The 24,097-nt window shown below is 50.8% G+C and overlaps 1 protein-coding gene across 1 annotated transcript in view; it reads right to left on the bottom strand.

Annotated features, from left to right (window-relative positions):
- The window catches only part of LOC126251683 (protein argonaute-2), a 238,385-nt gene that overhangs the window by 97,151 nt on the left and 117,137 nt on the right, over nt 1-24,097 (bottom strand). The window contains exons 8-10 of the mRNA XM_049952270.1: nt 22,736-22,999; nt 1,420-1,553; nt 1,270-1,340 (exon numbers count right to left, since the gene is read on the bottom strand). Coding sequence (XP_049808227.1) covers nt 1,270-1,340; nt 1,420-1,553; nt 22,736-22,999 — 469 coding nt within the window. The remainder of the gene's footprint in view (nt 1-1,269; nt 1,341-1,419; nt 1,554-22,735; nt 23,000-24,097) is intronic.

The following is a 24,097-nucleotide window of genomic DNA, read 5'->3' as shown; positions in this document are numbered from 1 at the left end:
GTAGTTGTACATCACGAAGAGCACATTCTGTCTAATGCAGCCGTATGTGGATGTGCATTGCCCTGCTGAAAAAAAACATCACCATCCCATTGAAGAAATGCCATTAGTACAGAGACAATAGCATGTGCAATATAGTGGACATTGTCTACTTCACCCAGCAGAAACACCAAATGTGACCACAAGTTGTAACTGATGGTCCCTCACACCACGAAGCCTGGGACAGGACCTGTTTCTCATGGACGAACGCAATCTGGAATAGGCAGCTCACCAGGTCTACACCATAAATATGTACATTCATCACTTCCATTCAGACAGAACCTTCCCTCATCACTGAAGACAACAGAGGCCATTCGACTCTTCAGTCAACTTTTTCATGAAACCTGTACTGCCTTGCTTAGTGGTGTCATGGGGTTAGTGGTACCCTCGCCAGGTCCACAATAGTCCCTGACAACACAGCTGGTGCAACATGTGCCCGGACGTCATCCCTGAAAAATGTTCGGTCAGCCACTAATGCTGAAACAATGCATCAACTTCACGGTTTCTGTACTATACAGACATCCAGAACCTGGTCCACAGGAGTGGCAATGTTCCACAGACTGATGATGAAAGTAGCAACACACCATTGATACACTGTCCAACATGTGCATCAATCCATCAACATGTCCATCCAGCTTTCCCCATAGCCCCACAGTGAATGGCCGAAGCTACCCAACAGGAGTACGTACTTGTCAATGGGGCATGCTTGTACCCAAGAATGAATGTTGCAAACACTTAACTTCTAAACTCAGCACAGTTACTGCTTGCAGAGTCAAAACAGAGGATGGACAGACAGGCCTCCTGAGTGCCATCTGATAGTCGATGACCTAACACAGAATATTACAACACCTCAGTATGCACATATTAACCCTGGTGCTACTGAACAGTCCTTGAGAGGGATGGATTTTTCCCAACAGTATATATTAATTATGCTTTAACATATAGATAACAAAAAATTCCATCTTTTGCAACTGAATGTTTCTGCATCAAGTTAATCATCAGCAATTGCAATATTTGCTACCATTGTATCGAAGCAGTCAATGAATGTGGTGGCTAATGATTTCAATATCATTACTTCCATCACCAATTTTACCTGGAAACTCAATTTCATCCACTTCACTGTTTTTCTTTGGCTTTGCTATAATAAATATTAACTTGATATCACTAAAATACTTCAATACCAATGACAATAGTAGGCATCAATAAATATATTCAATACATAAAAATGCTTACAGAAACAAGGTTGTCCAATTATTGGCATCCCTGCATCATTGCTTATTTTTTGAAGTTGCTGCGTAAAATTCCTGTAAAGAAAAACATCAAAATGAATTAACAAATGCAGAACGCAGGGACAATATTTTCTTCAAAACTGCTATAGCTTACCTCAATGCATCCTCTCTCACTGTTCTCTGGGGAGCAAAGCAAGCTATTGCCCAGACTCTTATTTCAACACCAGTAAAGAATTGTTTGCCTCGCATGTCCCACACACCTTGATTGGGCATTGCTTGTTGCTTTGTCTAAAACAAATAACCAGAGCTATTCAATTTCAGGCTAGGGGTGAAAACATAAGACTTGAATGAACGAAGACCAAATCAAATTTAATATAGGTTGGCAATGGCAGCAAAGATATGGAATACTACCCCTCTCTCTAATGTTGGCAAGTACACAAAATGGTTTTCTAAACTAATACCACCAATGAACCTGGCACACACACAACATAAGAATAGGTCAAAAACAATTAATTATAATTTTTTGTTGAATATGCAAAACAACCTGTGTGTGAACTGATATAAAGGTGAGAGTTACAAACCTGGTTATGAAGGAATCGTTAAGAGATGATCAAGAACACAAGGAGTGAGACCTTAGGTACTTATTGAAGGATAACCAGTCAATAGTATACTGAAAATCGATGAGTGAAGTGTTAATATGTTTTCAATAATAAATATTTGCAGAAAGCTTGGAAAGAAGTAGGTAGAATAGGATGGCACAGCATAGCAACATACGAGGGTCACTCGAAAAGAAATGCACACAATTTTTTTTTAAATCCATCTTTTATTCTACATGTTTGAAAGTTTTACAGTGTGTAGATACATCCTTTAGGAACAATATTTTCATTTCTCCACATAATTTCCATCCCTCTCAACTGCCTTACGCCATCTTGGAATCAGCACCTGTATACCTGCACAGTAAAATTCTGGACCAACCTGTTGGGAGCCGCTGTTTGGCAGCGTGCACAAGGGAGTTATCATCTTCAAACCTTGTTCCACAAAGAGAATCTTTCAGTTTTCTTTCAGTCGCATGGAGACAGGTCGGGACTGTACGGCGGGTGTTTCAGTGTTGTCAATCCGAGTTTTGTGATCGAGTTTTGTGATCGCTTCCACTGTTTTTTGACTGACATGTGGCCGTACACTGCAACAGCAAAACATCCTGCTTTTGCCGACGTGGCCGAACACGACTCAGTCAAGCTTGAAGTTTCTTCAGTGTAGTCACATATGCATCAGAATTTATGGTAGTTCCACTTGGCATGATGTCCACAAGCAAGAGTCCTTCGGAATTGAAAAACACCATAGCCATAACTTTTCCACCAGAAGGTGTGGTTTTGAATTCTGTTTTCTTGGGAGAATTTGTATGATGTCTCTTAATTTCTAGTGAAACATGATGGACCCACGTTTCATCACCTGTCACAATTCTTCCAAGAAATTCATCTCCACCATTCTCATACTGTTCCAAAAGTTCGCTGCATACTGTTTTTCTTGTTTCTTTGTGAGCCACTGTCAACATCCTGGTAACCCATCTGGCACAAACCTTTTTTAACGCCAACACTTTCAGTATTCTGCAAACACTTCCTTCCCATATCCCAACGTAGCGTGACAATTCATTCACTGTGATGTGTCTGTCAGCAGTCACCAATCTGTTAATTCTCTGCACATTGTCTGGAGTGTGTGCAGTACGAGGCCTGCCGCTGCGAGGATAATCCTCAATATTGCCATGCCCGCTTTCATCATGTAACCTGCTTGCCCACCGACTAACTGTAGTGCAATCGACAGCAGCATCTCCATGCACCTTTTTCAGCCTCTTGTGGATGTTTCCCACAGTCTCGTTTTCACAGCACAGGAATTCTATGACAGCACATTGCTTCTGATGAACATCAAGTGTAGCAGCGACCTTGAAGACATGCTGTGACGACGCCATTCACAGGAACAGGTTGAACTAAGTTTGAAAACAAGCGGGAAGGATGTGTCTACACACAGTAAAACTTTCACACATGCAGAATCAAAACTGTATTTTTACGAAAATAGTGTGCATTTCTATTGGAGTGGCGCTCGTATACTGGGCTTAAACATAGTTCTTCACAGGTATATGAATATTATACCATGTAATACTTAATCTTCAAAACTCTTTGTAAACATATAGTAACACTACACAACTAATGGCTAAAATGACATGACTTCGCAGGTAACATCTATAATGTTGGTGGAAATAAATAAAATACAACTGTCAAGTGTTACTAAATAAAATAATATAATGGAGTACACTGTTATTACACAAGATTTGTTAACAGCAGTTACCATTCAAAACAGAGTATTATAACAAAATGGAACAAAAGTTGGAAAATACATCCTTCTATGGTTTAAAAAAATAAAATAAAAAAAAAACGCGTTCAAGGCTGCAAAATCAGAAAATAATATCATAAATTAAATTTCTTAACCAACACCTTTCAACACGCTTTCCAGCATCTACAAAACCGTGTAACTTTCAAATTTTCTTCCAAATTCACACTTGCTTTCCTGCACTGCAAGAACAGGTTACAACACTTCCTCAATCCCTCCTCAATCTCTGCTTTCTTTTCATGTCCTTCTGTAACGAATTATTTCTGGGCTGTGACCATCAGTGTGGACTAGTCACTACTGCAAGTGACAGCATCTGTTTCCTGGCGTCCAGGGGACGGGAATTATCACGCCGGTGGTAAAGTGTTTGGTCTCTGTATAAACCAGCTAACAGGTGGTCACCTGGCCTGACCAGGTGGTTTACAAAGACAGCTGTTTCCCACAGGATGGCTAGGTTTCCTAGTACCTTTTGGGAGTAAGCTACTGAAAGTGGCAGTATGCAGAAATACATTACAGTATTACTATGAGTGCTAGCAGAAAATGGCCAACTGGAGTGCCTACTTTCTACTCTGGAAGCTACTTGGGTGAATCGCCTCCACAAGAAAAGAATGATGTGGAGCAGCTTGCAAAATGGAGGGAGTTGGGAGGCAGTCCTGGTGGGATGCAGGTGGTGAATTTTAAGCCATCTGGGGCAAAGTTGATCTGGCAGTATGTATTATGGAAGTCTGTATTCAGGAACAGCAAAGCTGTTCTCTCAGTGTGAAAGCTCATAAAGTGTTCAGTAGTGCGTTTGCTGGCACAGGAAAGGTCTTAGTCATTGCATGTTTTCAATATGGATGTTGTCATTGTTTAGTGAACATCCACTTTGAACTTATCCATGTCCCATCCCTTAATTCTCATCTTTCTGCAATTTCTTCAGTTTTAATCTGCAGTTTATAAACAATAAATTATAAACAGCATTCAAATCTGCCCCTGGAAATGGTTCAGTTTTAAATTTGGTTTTGAAACCTTGTATAAGTGAAAGAGACCTGCAAACCGCATAAGGTTTTAGATGGATTATATATAATGGTCAGACCCTTTATGATTCTTTAATTCCATTAACAATCTGAACAATTTCTTTTATGTCCTCACACATTCTTTTAAATTCTACAACTGCAGAGATAGCAGGCATATGAACTTTTACTACTGTGGTGTGTATCATGTTAAAGATTGTGTCTATTTTTACTATGATAATGTGTTCACTGTGCTGTACATATTAGCTCCCCCACATTCTGATTTGTTGTTAGAACTACTCCTGTATCACTTCTATTTTATTTTGTTTTGATGTCCTTATACTAACCTCAGCAGAAGTACTGTTCTTCCTGCCAGAAAACTTCAGAAACTAGCACTAAATCAAACTTCATCCTAACTATTTCTCTTTTTAAATTGTTTAATTTACTAATCCAATTAAGGAATCTAATACAGTAGACCAGGCTCATCCAAGAATTGCGCCCCGTCCGCGACCATGTGTTGCTAGTGTCGGCATAGGAGTGAGAGAGAGAGAGAGAGAGAGAGAGAGAGAGAGAGAGCTGTGGAGCGAGTGAGAACGAACAGCACTGCTGTGCACTAGTCTGTCCCGTGGTCAGATCAGACATAAACAAATTTTTCTATTTTAGAAATAATTTTATGTAATGGATATAGAGTCTCATTCTTACGGTTAGTAGTTACAAGTAAATATTTTTTATTATACTTCGTGCTACAGCTTTTTGTATCCCTTTTCAGAGTTTAGAAATCGGATCTTTAGTTTGCTGTTTTGTACGTAATAATTTTAACTGATCAAGTTTGAAAACTTATTAAAATAGAATTAAGGTTATAAAGCTCTTTAATTCTTAACATTTTACACGTATTTCTTTTTCGACGAATCGATTTTGTCTAGGTTTGGAACAATATTCCGTGAGACTGCTAGTCAAATTTTTAGAACTGTTCTTAGTTTTAGCAAGTTTTAAAAGAGAGAAAAAGCGCTCACAAATATACGTGGAACCAAACATTGAGGGAACTATGGCCGCGTGCTTGTGCAAAAGTGGATATTTCTCTCGTGGAAGACAGCTGTAGAAGTCATCCAAAGTTTTACACATAAGAAAGCGGTCCACCAGGCAGATATCGCACTGCAGGTCAATCAGCTATAGTTGGAACACTTGTGAGACGTCCTCTGCCCGAAGGGAAAACGGGCGAATAAATATATCTAAGGCCGGTTGATGTTCACTTATCTCCAAAAATCTGTTTTCAAACTGTTCTTGTAATTCGCAAATGATTTGAACATAATCTGAAAAAAATCCACATCTTCTTTAACACTGTCTAGTGCAGAAAGTGTCCACAATTCTTCTCGCGCAACTGGTTTTCCCACAAAGTATTTAAGTGGCCAGTAAGGTCACTCAAAAATGCAAAATTTGCCACCCACTTAGGATCACGAAGTAATTCTTCTGGACGTCCTTTCATTTCCAAAAAGGTATTTATTTCACCCCTCAAGGAGGAAAACCGATGAAGCACCTTTCCTGTGCTCAGCCATCGTACTTCAATGTGGTAGGGGATGTCCGGGTATTCCGCTTCGATATCAGCCAGAAATTCTTTAAATTGGCAATGTGCGAGTCCATGCGATCGAAGGTAATTAACCGTTCGAAGAACTGTGTCCATAACATTTTTTATGTTGACAATCTTCACACAAAGTGTCTCCTGGTGCATCAGACAATGGACTGCCGCGAATAAGGAACAGCCGACTTCAGCCCTTTTTGACCTGACGTAACCCAGGAATCCAGTGGGTATCCTTCGTAGCGCAGGGGCTCCATCCATTGTTTCACTGGTCAGGCGTTACCATTTTAAACACATTGACTCTAACATGTTTTCCACGACTAGAAAAATATCCAAATCCGTGATTGTGTCTTTTAATGGTATAAGGTCGAGAAATTCTTCTGTGACACACCTCGAATGAATATAACGAGCTGAGATATGTCCACAACGTCAACGACTCGTCAAGAGCGATAGAAAATGACATGAAGTTTGCTGCTCTCTCCATTAATTGCTGTTCCATATCTAAGGCCACATCTTCGACTCGGCGAGCGATAGTTTGAGGCGAAAAAGCTATTTCTTCAAATTTTGCCGTGAGGTCTGCAGGACAAATACAAGCCGCCGAGTCGACCAGGCAAAGAATGGCTATTAATGACACTTTGCTGACCGAGAGAGCGATTGTGAAGGGTTTTCAGAAAGTGGCAAAAATTGACGCATTGTTTCTTATGTCTGTGGACACGATTTAATGCAGCCCAATTATAAAAATTAGCCAAAAAGAAATGTTCCTTGTTGCTGAAATCTGATATTCTATAACTGGCACATTGCTAAGTGACATATCAGATTATAAAATATAATAAATAATAAAGAGTCATACAATAGGAAACGCTTACTTTACTCTAATGCTGCTTGAAATTTTCTTTCACTTCTTCAAGTGTTGACTGGCGATCCTCTTGCGACAAATTTTCGAACTGATATTTGTGACAGGTATTAAAATGCCGTTCAATCGAGTACTTTTTTAAATACGTGAGGTTTCGATGACATACTAAACATTTGGCATGATTTTCGGCAGCAGTACAAAGGAAATTAATTTCCCACTCTGGTTTAAATAGTAAGGACGTGCCGCTCCTCTTTCTTTTTGTCTGCTGCTGTTGACCATCCATCTCAATCCACTGAAGCCTTACGTCTGTTGACTAATGGCTTTGTGTCACTTTTGAATGCTGCTGGCGCGGTGGTCTGTCATCCTTAACGAAGCGCGTGTACAGCGGCATTGCAAGGCGCGGCTTGCGGTCGGGCGGTCCGCACGGCCAGCTAAGCGATATGGCTCGGCCACTGGGACAACATACGAATTCGCCCGGGGCGCTGGCCGCGGGCGATCGCGGGCGCTGGCGCCCCAGGGGCACAGTTTGGACGAGCCTGCAGTAGACAATGATCCATAGAGTTACAGTTTTGTTTTTCCTGAGATGTCCCCCACCCAGAGATCTTTATGGTGAACTATTTTATCTGCAGAATATTTTACCAAGAGGAAACCATCAATATTAAACCGTTCAGTAGACCTGCATGTGCTTGGGAAATATAATGTCTATATTTTCCCTTGCTTTTGGCCTTTGGAATATTAACATGGCAAAGGCATTATGGTTTAATATTACAAGGCCAGATCAATCTACAGTTCAGCAGTTGCCTCTCTCCACTACTGAAAAGGCTGCTGACCCGCTTCAGGAACTGCATTTTGCAACACATAATACCAAGTAAAACTGTTAATATTGTGGGCACACACACATCTGTTATCTGATAAATCCTCCCTGTTAAAATATGCCATACTGAATTACAGAATGAATCTTCTACTGTGCAGAAGAGTGTACAATGTTTTGAAACTTCATGGCAGATTTAAATCGTGTTTATAACTGTATAACTGGGACAAGAGCTTTGGAAAAATAAATAAATAAAAATAAAAAAAATAATAATAAAAAAAATAATTAATTAGAAAAAAATAAATAATAATAATAAAATAAAATAAAAACACTTATAATTTTTAGGAAATACTCTCCCCGACTGAGTTAACCTGGACAAACAATGCACAAGCAGGCTTCACACTCATACTTCTGCCAGTCCCAACCCTGCACACAAATTGTAATCTACCAGGATGTTTCATGCTGAATTCTAGGTGCTAGAAAGTATTTAATCCAGTGATAAAACTGGTCTAATATGCAAATACAACGCTTGCCCAATACTCAATAGACTCACATTTTGTTCCCTTTGCAAGCTGCTGAACTATACAGAATAGCTTCTGCACATGTAGGAACATTACAACCACGTGGTTGCCAATACTTAAAGCCTTCCAGTTATAACAATACCATGACTGACACCCTTGCCCGCAAACTACCAATCTGCAAGTGTTAGCTGGCGAGCCTCAGCTTCTACAACTTTTTAATTTTCTCACTTTTCTGGTAGACAGGCAATTGTTATGTCGCAACTACAATGTGAGTTAGTAGCGAGCCCATGAATACAGTAATGGGGCAGACTCAGTTGAATGAACATGTAATGCAAGAGTTGCAAGCCAAAAATACATAAAGAGGATTATAAAGTGCACTGAAGGAAACAATTCACTGAATAATAATCTCGAATCGCCGAAACTTCACAATTGGTCAATATCTTCAAAACAGTGACTGTGATACAATTACGCATGTTTTCCACTGTTTGATGATAAACAAATCAAGAAAAGATGTCACCTTTTGTTTCACAAGAACCTGACCAATTCTTATTTTTAAGTCTGTTGCAAATGATTACAGTTACACCAAGTGCAATTAGGTTCCAGTTTAGTTTTTCTGTGTGATCATGGCTGAAGTCTCCAACAGCCACCCATTAGGGCCATGGTCAGATATCTTAAAATAACAGCACAAGAGTTTACATTAACTTCATGGATGAACAGTGCAAACGGATGAAAATGTATAGGCTTTCATGATTAATGTCCTTTGAATAAAATCTTTTTGAGAACTAGGCTGATCATTACGAAACATTAAAGATAACCCCAAAACTGATGTTTCAACAATCTTCCACTGCTTCACTTCAGGGCGACTTTATCATGAACATTTGTGTTGGAAAGACAGTAAAAACATCTGTTTCATAGTTGGTTTTAGTGTTTTATTATGACACAGCTTAATATCCAAAGGGATTTTATTCAAATGCTAGCTGAGTTCAAAAGATGCACTATCGAAGTTGATTCTTCTAGAGCAGATTTCAGGTCTCCAAAAAGGTACTGATAGGCATAAAAATTATTCCATATTTTACAATTTTTTTAACTTCAATAACTTTATTTGTTCCCATAATAGTAACTGAAGCATAGCTATTATTCAGTTTTGAGAATTTCTTAAGACTTTTGCAGACCTCAACAACATCCAAGGTAATACAGATAAATTGAACTATTCTCTAATTCCAGATTATACTCCTGTCAGCAATACAAACCTACAGTTATGTGAATCTCTCCAGTGACTTTCATGAATTCAAGTATTACCAGCACCTTTTTCCAATTACTTTAAATGCTTAGTTGTCCCTCCAACTTACAATAAACAGCTGCTACAAAACTGGCTACATTATCTGTGGTTATGATCTATCTAGTTGCATAGCAACTTCTTAAATTCTCAATCACAACCTCATTGGGCATATACTAGTCTAATTTTACCCATCAATATTCCACATTTTCAAGTAGAGAAATGAACAAGAGAGCACAGTTTGACGCAAGCAGATTTTGTTACTAATTTAACCATGAAAAAGGGGGAGGATGTGTGTCATTTTTCTCTCCCACCACTTTAAACCGAAAGAGGCCATTTCAAGATCATCCAATTCTAAGAGACAGACTTTTTCATGTCTTAAAACAAAATTCAGCAAACTTTTGCAAACCAGTGGAACAATTTGATGAACTGCTACATTAAATTACAGAAGACATTTAATTTACATGGATAACTGCATAGTGACAAAAACTACTAAATTAAGAAACTATGAGTACTTGCATATACATGTAATCAATAAACAGTTAGGACTACTTTGTTGTTATAAACTTAGGATTCAAACACTGCATGAAAGGTGGGGGCAGTGGCAGAGAGGGCGGGGGTGGTGGCAGAGGGCCAGGGGCAGCGGCAGCAGAGAGGAACGAGGAAGGCCGAGGTGGCAGAGGTGAGTGAGCAATACGGGACGGATGTCAGGAGAGAGGGGGGCGTGAGGGGGGGGGCATGAGAGAAAGTGTGAGAATGAAGTATTGGAAGGAACAAAGAGGGGTTGGATGATGTGCGATGGGAGGGGAGGCGCGAGGGGAGGGGAGGAGAGGCGCGAGGGAAGGGGAGGCGCGAGGGGAGGGGAGGGGAGGCGCGAGGGGAGGGGAGGGGAGGCGGGAGGGGAGGGGAGGCGCGAGGGGAGGGGAGGCGCGAGGGGAGGGGAGGGGAGGGGAGGCGCGAGAGGAGGGGAGGGAGGCACGAGAGGAGGAGAGGAGAGGCGCGAGAAGAGGAGAGGGGAGGCACGAGAGGAGGGGAGGGGAGGCACGAGAGGAGGGGAGGGGAGGCACGAGAGGAGGGGAGGGGAGGCACGAGAGGAGGGGAGGGGAGGCACGAGAGGAGGGGAGGGGAGGCACGAGAGGAGCGGAGGGGAGGCACGAGAGGAGCGGAGGGGAGGCACGAGAGGAGGGGAGGGGAGGCACGAGAGGAGGGGAGGGGAGGCACGAGAGGAGGGGAGGGGAGGCACGAGAGGAGGGGAGGGGAGGCACGAGAGGAGGGGAGGGGAGGCACGAGAGGAGGGGAGGCGCGAGGGGGAGGAAGGGGAGGACAGAGGGGGAGGGGCACAAGGTGAGGGGCACAAGAGGAGGAGCACAACGGGAGGGGCGAAAGGATAGGAGGGCAGAAGGGGAGGGGCGAAAGGATGGGAGGGCAGAAGGGGAGGGGCGAAAGGATGGGAGGGCAGAAGGGGAGGGGCGAAAGGATGGGAGGGCAGAAGGGGAGGGGCGAAAGGATGGGAGGGCAGAAGGGAAGGGGCGAAAGGAGGGGAGGGGCGAAAGGATGGGAGGGGCGAAGGGAGGGGAGGGCAGAAGAGGAGGGGCGAAAGGAGGGGAGGGGCGAAAGGAGGGGAGGGGCGAAAGGAGGGGAGGGGCGAAAGGAGGGGAGGGGCGAAAGGAGGGGAGGGGCGAAAGGATGGGAGGGGCGAAAGGATGGGAGGGGCGAAAGGATGGGAGGGGCGAAAGGATGGGAGGGCAGAAGGGGAGGGGCGAAAGGATGGGAGGGCAGAAGGGGAGGGGCGAAAGGAGGGGAGGGGCGAAAGGAGGGGAGGGGCGAAAGGAGGGGAGGGGCGAAAGGATGGGAGGGGCGAAAGGAGGGGAGGGGCGAAAGGATGGGAGGGGCGAAAGGATGGGAGGGCAGAAGGGGAGGGGCGAAAGGATGGGAGGGCAGAAGGGGAGGGGCGAAAGGATGGGAGCGCAGAAGGGGAGGGGCGAAAGGATGGGAGCGCAGAAGGGGAGGGGCGAAAGGATGGGAGGGGCGAAAGGATGGGAGGGCAGAAGGGGAGGGGCGAAAGGATGGGAGGGGCGAAAGGATGGGAGGGGCGAAAGGATGGGAGGGGCGAAAGGATGGGAGGGCAGAAGGGGAGGGGCGAAAGGATGGGAGGGCAGAAGGGGAGGGGCGAAAGGATGGGAGGGCAGAAGGGGAGGGGCGAAAGGATGGGAGGGCAGAAGGGGAGGGGAGAAAGGATGGGAGGGCAGAAGGGGAGGGGCGAAAGGATGGGAGGGCAGAAGGGGAGGGGAGAAAGGATGGGAGGGCAGAAGGGGAGGGGAGAAAGGATGGGAGGGGTGAGGGGAGAGGGGACAAGCGAAAGGACGGGGGAGGGGAGAGGGGAGAAGCGAAAGGACGGGGGGAGGGGAGAGGGAAGAAGCCAAAGGATGGGGGGAGGGGAGAAGCGAAAGGACGGGGCGAGGGGAGAAACGAAAGGACGGGGGGAGGGGAGAGGGGAGAAACGAAAGGACGGGGGAGGGGAGAAGCGGAAGGACGGGGGAGGGGAGAGGGGAGAAGCGAAAGGATGGGGTAGGGCGAGGGGAGGGTAGGGGCGAGGGGAGGGGCGAGGGGAGGGTAGGGGTGAGGGTAGGGGCGAGGGGAGGGTAGGGGCGAGTGGAGGGTAGGGGCGAGTGGGGGGTAGGGGCGAGTGGGGGGTAGGGGCGAGTGGGGGGTAGGGGCGAGTGGGGGGTAGGGGCGAGTGGGGGGTAGGGGCGAGTGGGGGGTAGGGGCGAGTGGGGGGTAGGGGCGAGTGGGGGGTAGGGGCGAGGGGAGGGTAGGGGCGAGTGGGGGGTAGGGGCGAGGGGAGGGTAGGGGCGAGGGGAAGGTAGGGGCGAGGGGAGGGTAGGGGCGAGGGGAGGGTAGGGGCGAGGGGAGGGTAGGGGCGAGGGGAGGGTAGGGGCGAGGGGAGGGTAGGGGGCGAGGGGAGGGTAGGGGCGAGGGGAGGGTAGGGGGCGAGGGGAGGGTAGGGGGCGAGGGGAGGGGCGAGGGGAGCGTAGGGGCGAGGGGAGCGTAGGGGCGAGGGGAGCGTAGGGGCGAGGGGAGGGGAGAGGGGAGAGGGGAGCGTAGGGGCGAGGGGAGCGTAGGGGCGAGGGGAGGGGAGAGGGGAGAGGGGAGCGTAGGGGCGAGGGGAGGGGAGAGGGAGGGGAGCGTAGGGGCGAGGGGAGGGGAGGGGAGCGTAGGGGCGAGGGGAGGGGAGGGTAGGGGCGAGGGGAGGGGAGGGTAGGGGCGAGGGGAGGGGAGGGTAGGGGCGAGGGGAGGGGAGGGTAGGGGCGAGGGGAGGGGAGGGTAGGGGCGATGGGTGGGTAGGGTAAGGGCGAGGGGAGGGTATGGGCGAAGGGACGTGAGGGTAGGGACGAGGGGAGGGGAGGGTAGGGACGAGGGGAGGGGAGGGTAGGGGCGAAGGGACGTGAGGGTAGGGGCATGGGGAGGGGAGGGTAGGGGCGATGGGTGGGTAGGGTAAGGGCGAGGGGAGGGTATGGGCGAAGGGACGTGAGGGTAGGGACGAGGGGAGGGGAGGGTAGGGACGAGGGGAGGGGAGGGTAGGGGCGAAGGGACGTGAGGGTAGGGGCGAGGGGAGGGGAGAGGGGAGGGTAGGGGCGAGGTGAGGGTAGGGGCGAGGGGAGGTGAGGGTAGGGGCGAGGGGAGGGGAGGGTAGGGGCGAGGGGAGGGGAGGGTAGGGGCGAGAGGAGGGTAGGGGCGAGGGGAGGGTAGAGGCGAGGGGAGGATAGGGGCGAGGGGAGGATAGGGGCGAGGGGAGGATAGGGGCGAGGGGAGGATAGGGGCGAGGGGAGGGTAGGGCGGAGGGGAGGGTAGGGGCGAGAGGAGGGGTGGGGCGAGGGGAGGGGTGGGGAATGGCGAGGGGAGGGGTGGGGACGGGCGAGGGGAGGGTAGCGGCGAGGGGCGAGGGGAGGGTAGCGGCGAGGGGAGGGGCGAGGGGAGGGTAGGGGCGAGGGGAGGGTAGTGACGAGGGGAGGGTAGTGACGAGGGGAGGGTAGTGACGAGGGGAGGGTAGTGACGAGGGGAGGGTAGTGACGAGGGGAGGGTAGGGGCGAGGGGAGGGTAGGGGCGAGGGGAGGGTAGTGGCGAGGGGAGGGGAGGGGCGAGGGGAGGGGAGGGGCGAGGGGAGTGGCGAGGGGAGGGGCGAGGGGAGAGGGGAGGGGAGGGGCGAGGGGAGAGGGGAGGGGAGGGGCGAGGGGAGGGGAGGGTATGGGCGAGGGGATGGGAGGGTAGGGGCGAGGGGATGGGAGGGTAGGGGCGAGGGGATGGGAGGGTAGGGGCGAGGGGATGGGAGGGTAGGGGCGAGGGGAGGGTAGGGGCGATGGGAGGGGAGGGGAGGGGCGATGGGAGGGGAGGGGCGGGGGGAGGGGAGGGGCGGGGGGAGGGGAGTGTAGGGGCGATGGGAGGGGAGTGTAGGGGCGGGGGAGATGAGTGTAGGGGCGATGGGAGGGGAGGGGCGAGGTGAGGGGTGGGGTGGGAGGGGAGGGTAGGGGCGAGGGGAGATGAGTGTAGGGGCGATGGGAGGGGAGGGGCGAGGTGAGGGTAAGGGCGAGGTGAGGGTAAGGGCGAGGGGAGGGGCGAGGTGAGGGTAAGGGCGAGGTGAGGGTAAGGGCGAGGGGAGGGGAGGGTAAGGGCGAGGGGAGGGTAAGGGCGAGGGGAGGGGAGGGGAGGGTAAGGGCGAGGGGAGGGGAGGGTAGGGGCGAGGGGAGGGTAGGGGCGATGGGAGGGGAGGGGAGGGGCGATGGGAGGGGAGGGGCGGGGGGAGGGGAGGGGCGGGGGGAGGGGAGTGTAGGGGCGATGGGAGGGGAGTGTAGGGGCGGGGGAGATGAGTGTAGGGGCGATGGGAGGGGAGGGGCGAGGTGAGGGGTGGGGTGGGAGGGGAGGGTAGGGGCGAGGGGAGATGAGTGTAGGGGCGATGGGAGGGGAGGGGCGAGGTGAGGGTAAGGGCGAGGTGAGGGTAAGGGCGAGGGGAGGGGCGAGGTGAGGGTAAGGGCGAGGTGAGGGTAAGGGCGAGGGGAGGGGAGGGTAAGGGCGAGGGGAGGGGAGGGTAAGGGCGAGGGGAGGGTAAGGGCGAGGGGAGGGGAGGGGAGGGTAAGGGCGAGGGGAGGGGAGGGGAGGGTAAGGGCGAGGGAAGGGCGAGGGGAGGGGAGGGTAAGGGCGAGGGGAGGGGAGGGGCGAGGGGAGGGGAGGGTAAGGGCGAGGGGACGGTAAGGGCGAGGGGAGGGTAAGGGCGAGGGCGGATGAGTATAGGGGGAGGTGAGGGGAGCGGATGGGGGAGGGGGAGGGGTGTTGGGGAGTGGGGAGGTGTGTGGGGGAGCGGGTATGGGGAGGGTAGGGGAAGGGGGGAGGGGGGGAGGGTAGGGGGCGGGTAGGGGAAGGGGGGAGGGTAGGGGGCGGGTAGGGGAAGGGGGGAGGGTAGGGGGCGGGTAGGGGTAGTGGGGGGGGAGGGGGCGGGTAGGGGGAGGGGGGAGGATAGGGGAAGGGGTGAGAGAAGGGTGTGGGTAGGGGAGGGTTGAGGGGTGGGTTGAGGGCAGGGTGTTGGGAGGGCAGGGAGCGAGCTGTGGCGCGAGAGGGACGGGGCAGCGGGAGAGTAAGAGGGCGGCGCGAGAGGGACGGGGCAGCGGGAGAGTAAGAGGGCGGCGCGAGAGGGACGGGGCAGCGGGAGAGTAAGAGGGCGGCGCGAGAGGGATGGGGCAGCAGGAGAGTAAGAGGGCTGCGCGAGAGGAACGGGGCGGCGGGAGGGCAGATTACAATGGCTGGGAATCATGAGAATAAAAAGGAGAAGCCAGCCAATCTTCAACACATTAAAACCTCCACCCTAAAAGCACTTGGGTGGAGGACATAGAGGGACAAAGGACATGCGCTAAGACTTAGGCCAAATGATAAAACCCACCCTCACGAATAAAACGTAAAACTAAAGCTACTGCTGAGGCACTGTCAACCAACAGCGAAGGTAGGGTGCTGGGAAAGTTACAAGTCTAGGCCAATGCGGAGCCGGCAGAGGTCAACTGATTCCCTGTGAGAGGACTGCTTGGAAGACTTCCACACATTCATAGTCTTCATAATGATACACAGTTTGTTGTGCATATTGTTATGCCATTTCATCTCCCAAAGCGGAAAAAAACTGTGGCGTAAGACAGACTGCAGGTCAGTTTCGGAGCTGCCCATCTCCAGAAGTGGTTTCCGCATAGCCACTTTGGCCAGGCTGTCGGCAAGTTTGTTGCCTGGGATTCTGACGTGACCCCACTACACAAACACCACTGAATGACAGGACCTTTCCAGGGCATAGATGGACTCCTGAATGGACAATTCCAAAGGATGGCGAGGGTAGCTCTGGTCGATAGCTTGTAAGCTGCTCAAGAAGTCAGTACACAGGAAAAATGACTTGCCAGGGCATGAGCGGGTGTGCACGAGATATAGCCGCCAGCAGTGCAGTGAAAACACTGCAGCCATCAGGCAAGGAGTGCTGTTCAATATGTCCTCCACGAACATACTCAAAGCCTAAGTGACTATCAGCCATCGAGCTGTCGGTGTAAACCATTTCATGGCCTCAGTACATATCAAGAATCGAGAGGAAATGATAGCGGAGAGACGCACGGTTAACGGAGTCCTTAGGGCCATGTGACCGTTCCAGAAGAATCTGCGGCCTAGGTGTACACCATGGAGGTGCACATGAATGGACTTCGAGGAGAGGTGGTAACAGGAATGACTCCAGCTCAGACAGAAGGGAATGGACACAAACCGCAATCGTAAGCCCTGACCGGGGCCGCCTATGTGGGAGATGAACTGCCGTGGTTGGGGAAAGGAGACAGTAATTCGGATGCACAAGAGGAACTACGAATGTATGCAATGTAACTGGCAAGCAGTTGTGCACGCCAAACATTCAATGGAGGAACTCCGGCCTCCACCAACACACTGGTCACCGGACTCATTCTAAAAGCTCCCGTTGCTAGGTGAACACCACAGTGGTGCACTGGGTCGAATAAACGTACAACGCTGAGGGCACCGCTGAAAAGTTAACCAGACTCCCACAGTCAAGGCAGGATTGAACAAGGGCTCTATAGCAGCGTAGAGCGATCCGCACCCCAGTTGGTGTTGATCAGGCAGCAGAGGGCATTGAGGTGCTGCCAGCACTTCCGCTACAGTGAGTGGATCATCATTAATGTAAAGTTCTGGTTCTGGATGAACAGTGTAATGCTGACAGGAGTGCATGACACACAACTTCACGGCAGAAAACTGGAAGCCATGGGCTAGAGCCCATGCCTGTCCTTGTGAATGGCTCCCTGTAGGTGCCGCTCAGCAACACCAGTACTAGAGGAGCAGTACGAATTTCAGAAGTCATCGGCATACAGAGATGGTGAGACCGACGGCCCTACAGCTGCTGCTAGATCGTTAATAGCCACTAAAACTAAAGAGACACTCAATACGGAGCCTTGCGGAATACCATTCTCCTGAATACGGGGCGGCGTATTCTGATCTTCGTCCAGACTTGGGAAGGTGACATACGACACCCAATGGCCGACACGTACCTCTCTCAACACTCCTGTTTCCGTCGTTTTAATGAGCCAGCAAAAGCGGGCACAGACCTGTTTAAAGGCTATTAGATGCTCTAGGGAAGGGTGCCGCTTATGTCACTGTAGAGCTCGCCGATGCTCTAATTGCCTCAGCGACTTCCAGCGACCACCAAGGAGTGTCTTTCATCAAGAGCTCCCTAAAGAACGAGGGATCGCATTTTCCGCAGTAGAAACGATCGTTGTAGTCACCTGCTCAATGACAATATCAATGGTGACAGCAGAGGTGAAGGCTTCCCTGTCTGCCTTGTTTATAGCCCCTCTGGGTAGGCGTCCATGAGCATGACGCCGAGGGAGTGAAAGGAAGATGGGGAAGTGGTTACTACCACATAGGTCTTCATGTGCTCTCCAGTGAATAGATGGCAGAAGGCCAGGACTGCAAACTGAGAGATCACTGGCCGAATATGTGCCATATGCCACACTGAAATGAGTGGGGGCACCTGTATAGAGGCAGCGGTCAAGTTGTCACAGTAAATTTTGGACTTCCGTACCTCGGCCAGTAAGCATGGTGACACCCCACAAGGGGTCATGAGCATTAAAATCTCCCAAAAGTAGGAAAGGTTTAGGGACTCGATCAATCAGTATGGCCAATATGTTCAGGGGTACTGCACCATCTGGAGGAAGATATACATTGCAGACAGTTATTTCCTGCATCGACCTTATCCTCACAGCCACAGTTTCAAGAGGGGTTTGAAGGGGCACAGCTTCACTAGATACTGAGTTCAAGACATAGACGCAATCTCCACCTGACACTCTATTATAGTCGCTATGGTTCCTGTAATATCTCTTATAGCCGCGGAGGGCAGGGGTCTGCATTGCCGGGAACCAGATTTCCTGGAGAGCAATGCAGCAAGAGCAGTTGTAAAGCTTAACAGTTGTTGTAGCTGAGCCAAGTGGTGGAAAAAACTGCCACAATTCCACTGGAGGATTACATGACCGTGAGATTGGGAAGGTATGAAACACTCAATGAGGCAGTCTACACCTCAGGGTCACCTGCTGCCACCAGATGAGTACCCGTACGATCAACATGCATTGTGTCTGAGGCCCAACGAGATCTAGGTCCTCAGCGGATGCCAGAATCTCCACCTCATATACTCACACACAGAGCTTGTAGGTAGTGGTGGTGTGGGTACCTGCGCACTGCCTTGGTTCTTGGGGGTATTTTTCTTTTTAGGTTTCTCTTGCTGCTCCCTAGGTTTGTCCGGCTGGGAGGGCTTCACTGATTCAGTCTCAGGGACTGAGGAGGACCATGAAGCCCTACGACCAGCTACCTGTGGTTGCTTAGCCACTGGTAGGTGTAAGCTTTGCAACTGGTAGGAACCTGGGAAGGGAGTGACCCAAGGGATCCCTTCCGGGTGAGAGGAGCCAAAGACGACTTACGCTTCTCCAGTTGAGAAGTGGGGACTGACGTCCCCGATGGTTGTGGGTGGGGGGGTGGGGGGGGGGGGGGGGGTGTTGCTCCTGAAGCAGGTTGTGCACGAGCAACAGGGAAGGATATGCCCCCCCACCCTCCATCAACGGAGCAGGTGGAGTCTGAGAACCAACTGTATATGGAGGAACAGAAGATGGTAGAACCATTGTTGTAGCAGCTGTGTAGTTTCACGTCATATGCACAGGATGTAGCCTCTCATATTTTCTCTTAGCCTCAGTGTAGGTCAGTCGGTCCAGGATCTTGTATTCCATTACTTTTGTTTCTTTCTGGAGAATCCTGCAGTCTGCCGAGCACGACGAATGGTGCTCTCTGCAGTTGATACAGATGGGGGGCAGGGCACAGGGAGTTCTGGGATGTGAAGGACGTCCACAATGCTGACAGGTGTCATTGGAAGTATACCGGGGGAGGGATATATATAGTTTTACATCATAGCTGTAGACGATCACCTTGACCTTCTCGGGTAATGTGTCACCCTCGAAGGCCAAGATGAAGGCACCAATGACAACCTGATTATCCCTCGGACCCCGGTGGACGCACCACTCTACATTGGCGCGCAGCTCTTTGTCAGACTGCGAAAGGAGGTCCCTGTGAAATATGATACCCTGGACTATATTCAAGCTCTTATGGGGTGTGATGGAAACAGAAATGTACCCCAGCTTGTCAAACGCGAGTAATGCCTGTGACTGGGCAGAGGACGCTGTTTTGATGAAGATCGACACTGACCGCATTTAGGACAAGCCCTCCACCTCCCCAAACTTGTCCTCTAAATGCTCCACAAGAAACTGAAGTTTCACTGACAAGAAAGATTCCAAATCAACTCTCGTACATACGAGGCACCAGGCTGATAAGTTTGCTCCCATCCTTAGCCTGGCGTTCCTCCCATGGTGGGGCCAGTGAGAGGAACGATTTGGGCTTGTATTTCTTAGCACTGAAGCTAGACCTTGACCGATTGGAGACTGCTGGTGTTTGATCACCAGCAAGAGATGGCCTACAACACTTCATGTTGTGTCATCTGCCCTGATGCCACCCACTCCGACCAGGGACCCTCCCCACGGGCGCCACCCAGCCGCAGCAAAGGCCACCTGGCAGGCATCCATTGCCGGGAGGCCCGATGCCACAGGGTGATGGGCATATATTCCTTGGCATACATGGGCAGTTAATAGTGCAGGCATCAGCAGAGCAATCCCTGTGTGGTAAGGGGGTTACAATTAACAGGGTACATGCCGGCCCCACCACAACGGACTGGCTAGCTTGCTGGATATCAGGTGCAAATGAGCTAAGAAATCAATTATCATCGACAGCAAAGAGGATGGAAATCACACCCAGGAGGGCAACCTCCCCCAACAGCTGGAGAATGAGTGGAAGTGCAGATTCACGTCAGAGAAGGATGCTAGAGGTCTTATCACATGATGGACATTATGCACCATGTAAGGCGCATTTTCCCAATTGGCTCGCTCTTCTGGAAAATTTTCGAAAATGGAGGTCAAACCCTACAGGGGACCAACACAAAGGCCGAAACGTGTGATACTCCTTTCAGTCACCTATTACGACAGGTAGGAATACCTTGGGCCTATTCTAACCCCGGACCAACAGAGGAAGGGGGGCAGGATGGATGAGTGGGTGAGGGAATCATGGGGGAGGGTGTGGGTGGGTGACAATTAGATGAAGTGTGTGCAAGAGGTTGCATTGGAGGGAGGCACCGCATAAGTACACAGGTGAGGGAGCACATGGATGGATGAAGGACACAGTTGGTGGAGGGCATGTGTGCTGGGGGAGAGAGGTGGTGAATGGGTGAGGCCCCTGTTGATGAGGACATGGGTGTGGGAGGATACAGTCGGACAGAGTACAGGTGTAAGGGAGGGCAAGGGTGAGAGAGGAGTGAAGTATTAACAGGGTGGAGCACATGTTTATGAGGATACATCTGGGGGAGGTCGGGGTAAATGTTGAAGGCAAAGTTGAGGGAGTACATGGGCAGGGTAGAGCAGGGTCAGAGAAGGCCACGGGCAGTGTGGGAGAAAGGTGGTGGAGTGGAAATGGGATTGGGTGAGGAGAGAGCAGGGGAACGAAGGGCTAAGTGAGGGTGAGAAGGAGAAAGGGGGAGGGGAGGAATGGGGAAAAGTTAGGGGGAACAGTTAGGGGAAGAGTTAGGGGAAGCGGGAACAGTTAGGGGAAGAGGTAGGGGAAAGGGGATCAGTTAGGGGAAGAGTTAGGGGAAAGGGGAACAGTTTGGGGGAGAGGGAAGATTTAGGGGGAGGGGAGCAGTGGGCCAAGAGTGGGAGGGAGGGGGCAAGAGTGGGAGGGAGGGGGCAAGAGTGGGAGGGAGGGGGCAAGAGTGGGAGGGAGGGGGCAAGAGTGGGAGGGAGGGGGCAAGAGTGGGAGGGAGGGGGCAAGAGTGGGAGGGAGGGGGCAAGAGTGGGAGGGAGGGGGCAAGAGTGGGAGGGAGGGGGCAAGAGTGGGAGGGAGGGGGCAAGAGTGGGAGGGAGGGGGCAAGAGTGGGAGGGAGGGGGCAAGAGTGGGAGGGAGGGGGCAAGAGTGGGAGGGAGGGGGCAAGAGTGGGAGGGAGGGGGCAAGAGTGGGAGGGAGGGGGCAAGAGTGGGAGGGAGGGGGCAAGAGTGGGAGGGAGGGAGGGAGGGAGGGAGGGGGCAAGAGTGGGAGGGAGGGGGCAAGAGTGGGAGGGAGGGGGCAAGAGTGGGAGGGAGGGAGGGAGGGGGCAAGAGTGGGAGGGAGGGAGGGGGCAAGAGTGGGAGGGAGGGAGGGGGCAAGAGTGGGAGGGAGGGAGGGGGCAAGAGTGGGAGGGAGGGAGGGGGCAAGAGTGGGAGGGAGGGAGGGGGCAAGAGTGGGAGGGAGGGAGGGGGCAAGAGTGGGAGGGAGGGGGCAAGAGTGCGAGGCGGGTGGGGTGGGGTGGCGCGCCAGTGCGAGGTGCGGGGTCAGTGCGAGGCGCGGGGTGGGGCGTCAGTGAGAGGGGGTCGGCGGTTAGGAGAGGGGGTCGGCGGTTAGGAGAGGGGGTCGGCGGTTAGGAGAGGGGGTCGGCGGTTAGGAGAGGGGGTCGGCGGTTAGGAGAGGGGGTCGGCGGTTAGGAGAGGGGGTCGGCGGTTAGGAGAGGGGGTCGGCGGTTAGGAGAGGGGGTCGGCGGTTAGGAGAGGGGGTCGGCGGTTAGGAGAGGGGGTCGGCGGTTAGGAGAGGGGGTCGGCGGTTAGGAGAGGGGGTCGGCGGTTAGGAGAGGGGGTCGGCGGTTAGGAGAGGGGGTCGGCGGTTAGGAGAGGGGGTCGGCGGTTAGGAGAGGGGGTCGGCGGTTAGGAGAGGGGGTCGGCGGTTAGGAGAGGGGATCGGCGGTTAGGAGAGGGGATCGGCGGTTAGGATAGGGGATCGATGGGAGGAGAGGGAGAGATTGGGGGGAGGAGAGGGAGAGATTGGGGGGAGGAGAGGGAGAGATTGGGGGGAGGAGAGGGAGAGATTGGGGGGAGGAGAGGGAGAGATTGGGGGGAGGAGAGGGAGAGATTGGGGGGAGGAGAGGGAGAGATTGGGGAGAGGAGAGGGAGAGATTGGGGGGAGGAGAGGGAGAGATTGGGGGGAGGAGAGGGAGAGATTGGGGGGAGGAGAGGGAGAGATTGGGGGAGGAGAGGGAGAGATTGGGGGGAGTAGAGGGAGAGATTGGGGGGAGGAGAGGGTGAGATTGGGGGGAGGAGAGGGAGAGATTGGGGGGAGGAGAGGGAGAGATTGGGGGGAGGAGAGGGAAAGAGTGGGAGAAAGAGGAGGAGAAGGGGAAGCAGAGTTGAATAATGGGAGGAAGGGCAGGAGGAGAGGGATAAGGGCAAGAAGGAGAAAGTGGGAGTATCAACATGGGAATGCTAAAGTGAGGGAGAGGGAGTGGGGTAGGAAGTGAGAGGGATGGAGAGCGAGAACAGTGGGTGTGAGGGAAGGAAAGTAGATATGGCTGGAAGAAAGGAGGTGGGAGAAACATGAAGCAATTTCCATTCTTATATTAATGCTTAGTAGTAGATAAAATATAATGAAACTGAGAGAGACCTGTCCGCTGAGCGAACTAACCCTGCCACCATACTGTAGTTTGGGTGGGGGCAGGACACGTCCGCGCACTTCCATCATGTTGTTGCTGATGGTGAGCCCAAATTCCTGTACATAGGCATCATTGTTGAAATCAGCTCGCCTCACCAAGCTGTTTATCTCACGCTCACGGTCGGGAGCAGAACGCGCTGTAGCTTTTATCATAGTTGATGTCTGCATATCTGTCAACTTCTTGATACAACGCTGTCCAGCCACAATATTGCACACCTTGTAAAAATAAATGACACTATCAAAAATTGCCTGGAATTCAGCACATATTATATCTCATTATACATGCCATGAAAATAAAATAATATAGGAAAATACTTAATCACATATTGCCTATAATAAACTACAAATCTTAATAATTATATAAACTGTGTAAAAATGTGTCAATGCAAAATGCTAATTTGTAGTGGTGGTGTAGTAATAGTAGTAGTAGTAGTAGTAGTAGTAGTAGTAGGAGGAGGAGGAGGAGGAGGAGGAGGAGTAGGAGTAGGATCAGCACAACCACCACAAGTAGTGATGGAAGGAGTAGTGGTGAATAAATGAACAAAGCAGAGGAAGAGAAGACTGAGAATGGGATTCATGAAAATTTGATTTATAAAATAGGTACTGGTTTAGCACTTGGTCTCAACTGACTTGGTAGCTTAATGAGTTTATGAATCTTTAGCACTAGTGTTCAGTCTCCAACCCCAGGATTATTTCTGCCTCTTATTATTTCACCAATCGGAATAATGTTTATTAGTGATAAAATGTAAGTTGTATTGTGTTTAGAGTGCTTTAGAGCACTGTATGCATGGGGCAAAGCTGAGTTAGCACCTCTTATTCTCCACCACTTACTTTCCATGCAGTTCGGCTTCACATGGCCAGCATATCTCCAACTTGTCTTCATGCAGGTGAACATGCCCTGAGAGCAACACAAAAGGCACGTAGACCTTTCTAGCAGTTGCGAAATCTTGTTTTTTTGTTTGTGTGAGGCATCAAGCCTGCACACACTGGAACTTTGTGAAGTAAGAACCATGCACACACCTGTGTCATTAGGCGAGGCAATATCTGTCATCTTTTGCAACTACCATGAAGCTATACAAAGTTTATTCATGCTCTCTCGGGCACACCACAGCCCTGTGAAGACCAGTTCAATCAGAAATATGCTTGAAATGCTGAAGTCCAAGTAATATGGCTCCAACATAACTGACTGTGTAAGTTCATTTGATGACTCAGAAAGGAAAAGCATACCACTTCCAACAGGGTCTATGCCTAGTAAATAAGTGCAGTGTTCAAACCAGCTTTCAGGTTGAGAACAACTTTATTGTTTTTAATGTT

The sequence above is a fragment of the Schistocerca nitens genome, chromosome 1, assembly GCF_023898315.1.
Source record: "Schistocerca nitens isolate TAMUIC-IGC-003100 chromosome 1, iqSchNite1.1, whole genome shotgun sequence".
Lineage (NCBI taxonomy): Eukaryota > Metazoa > Arthropoda > Insecta > Orthoptera > Acrididae > Schistocerca > Schistocerca nitens.
The sequence above is the reverse complement of the archived record's forward strand: the minus strand, read 5'-3'. Positions and strand labels throughout refer to the sequence as shown.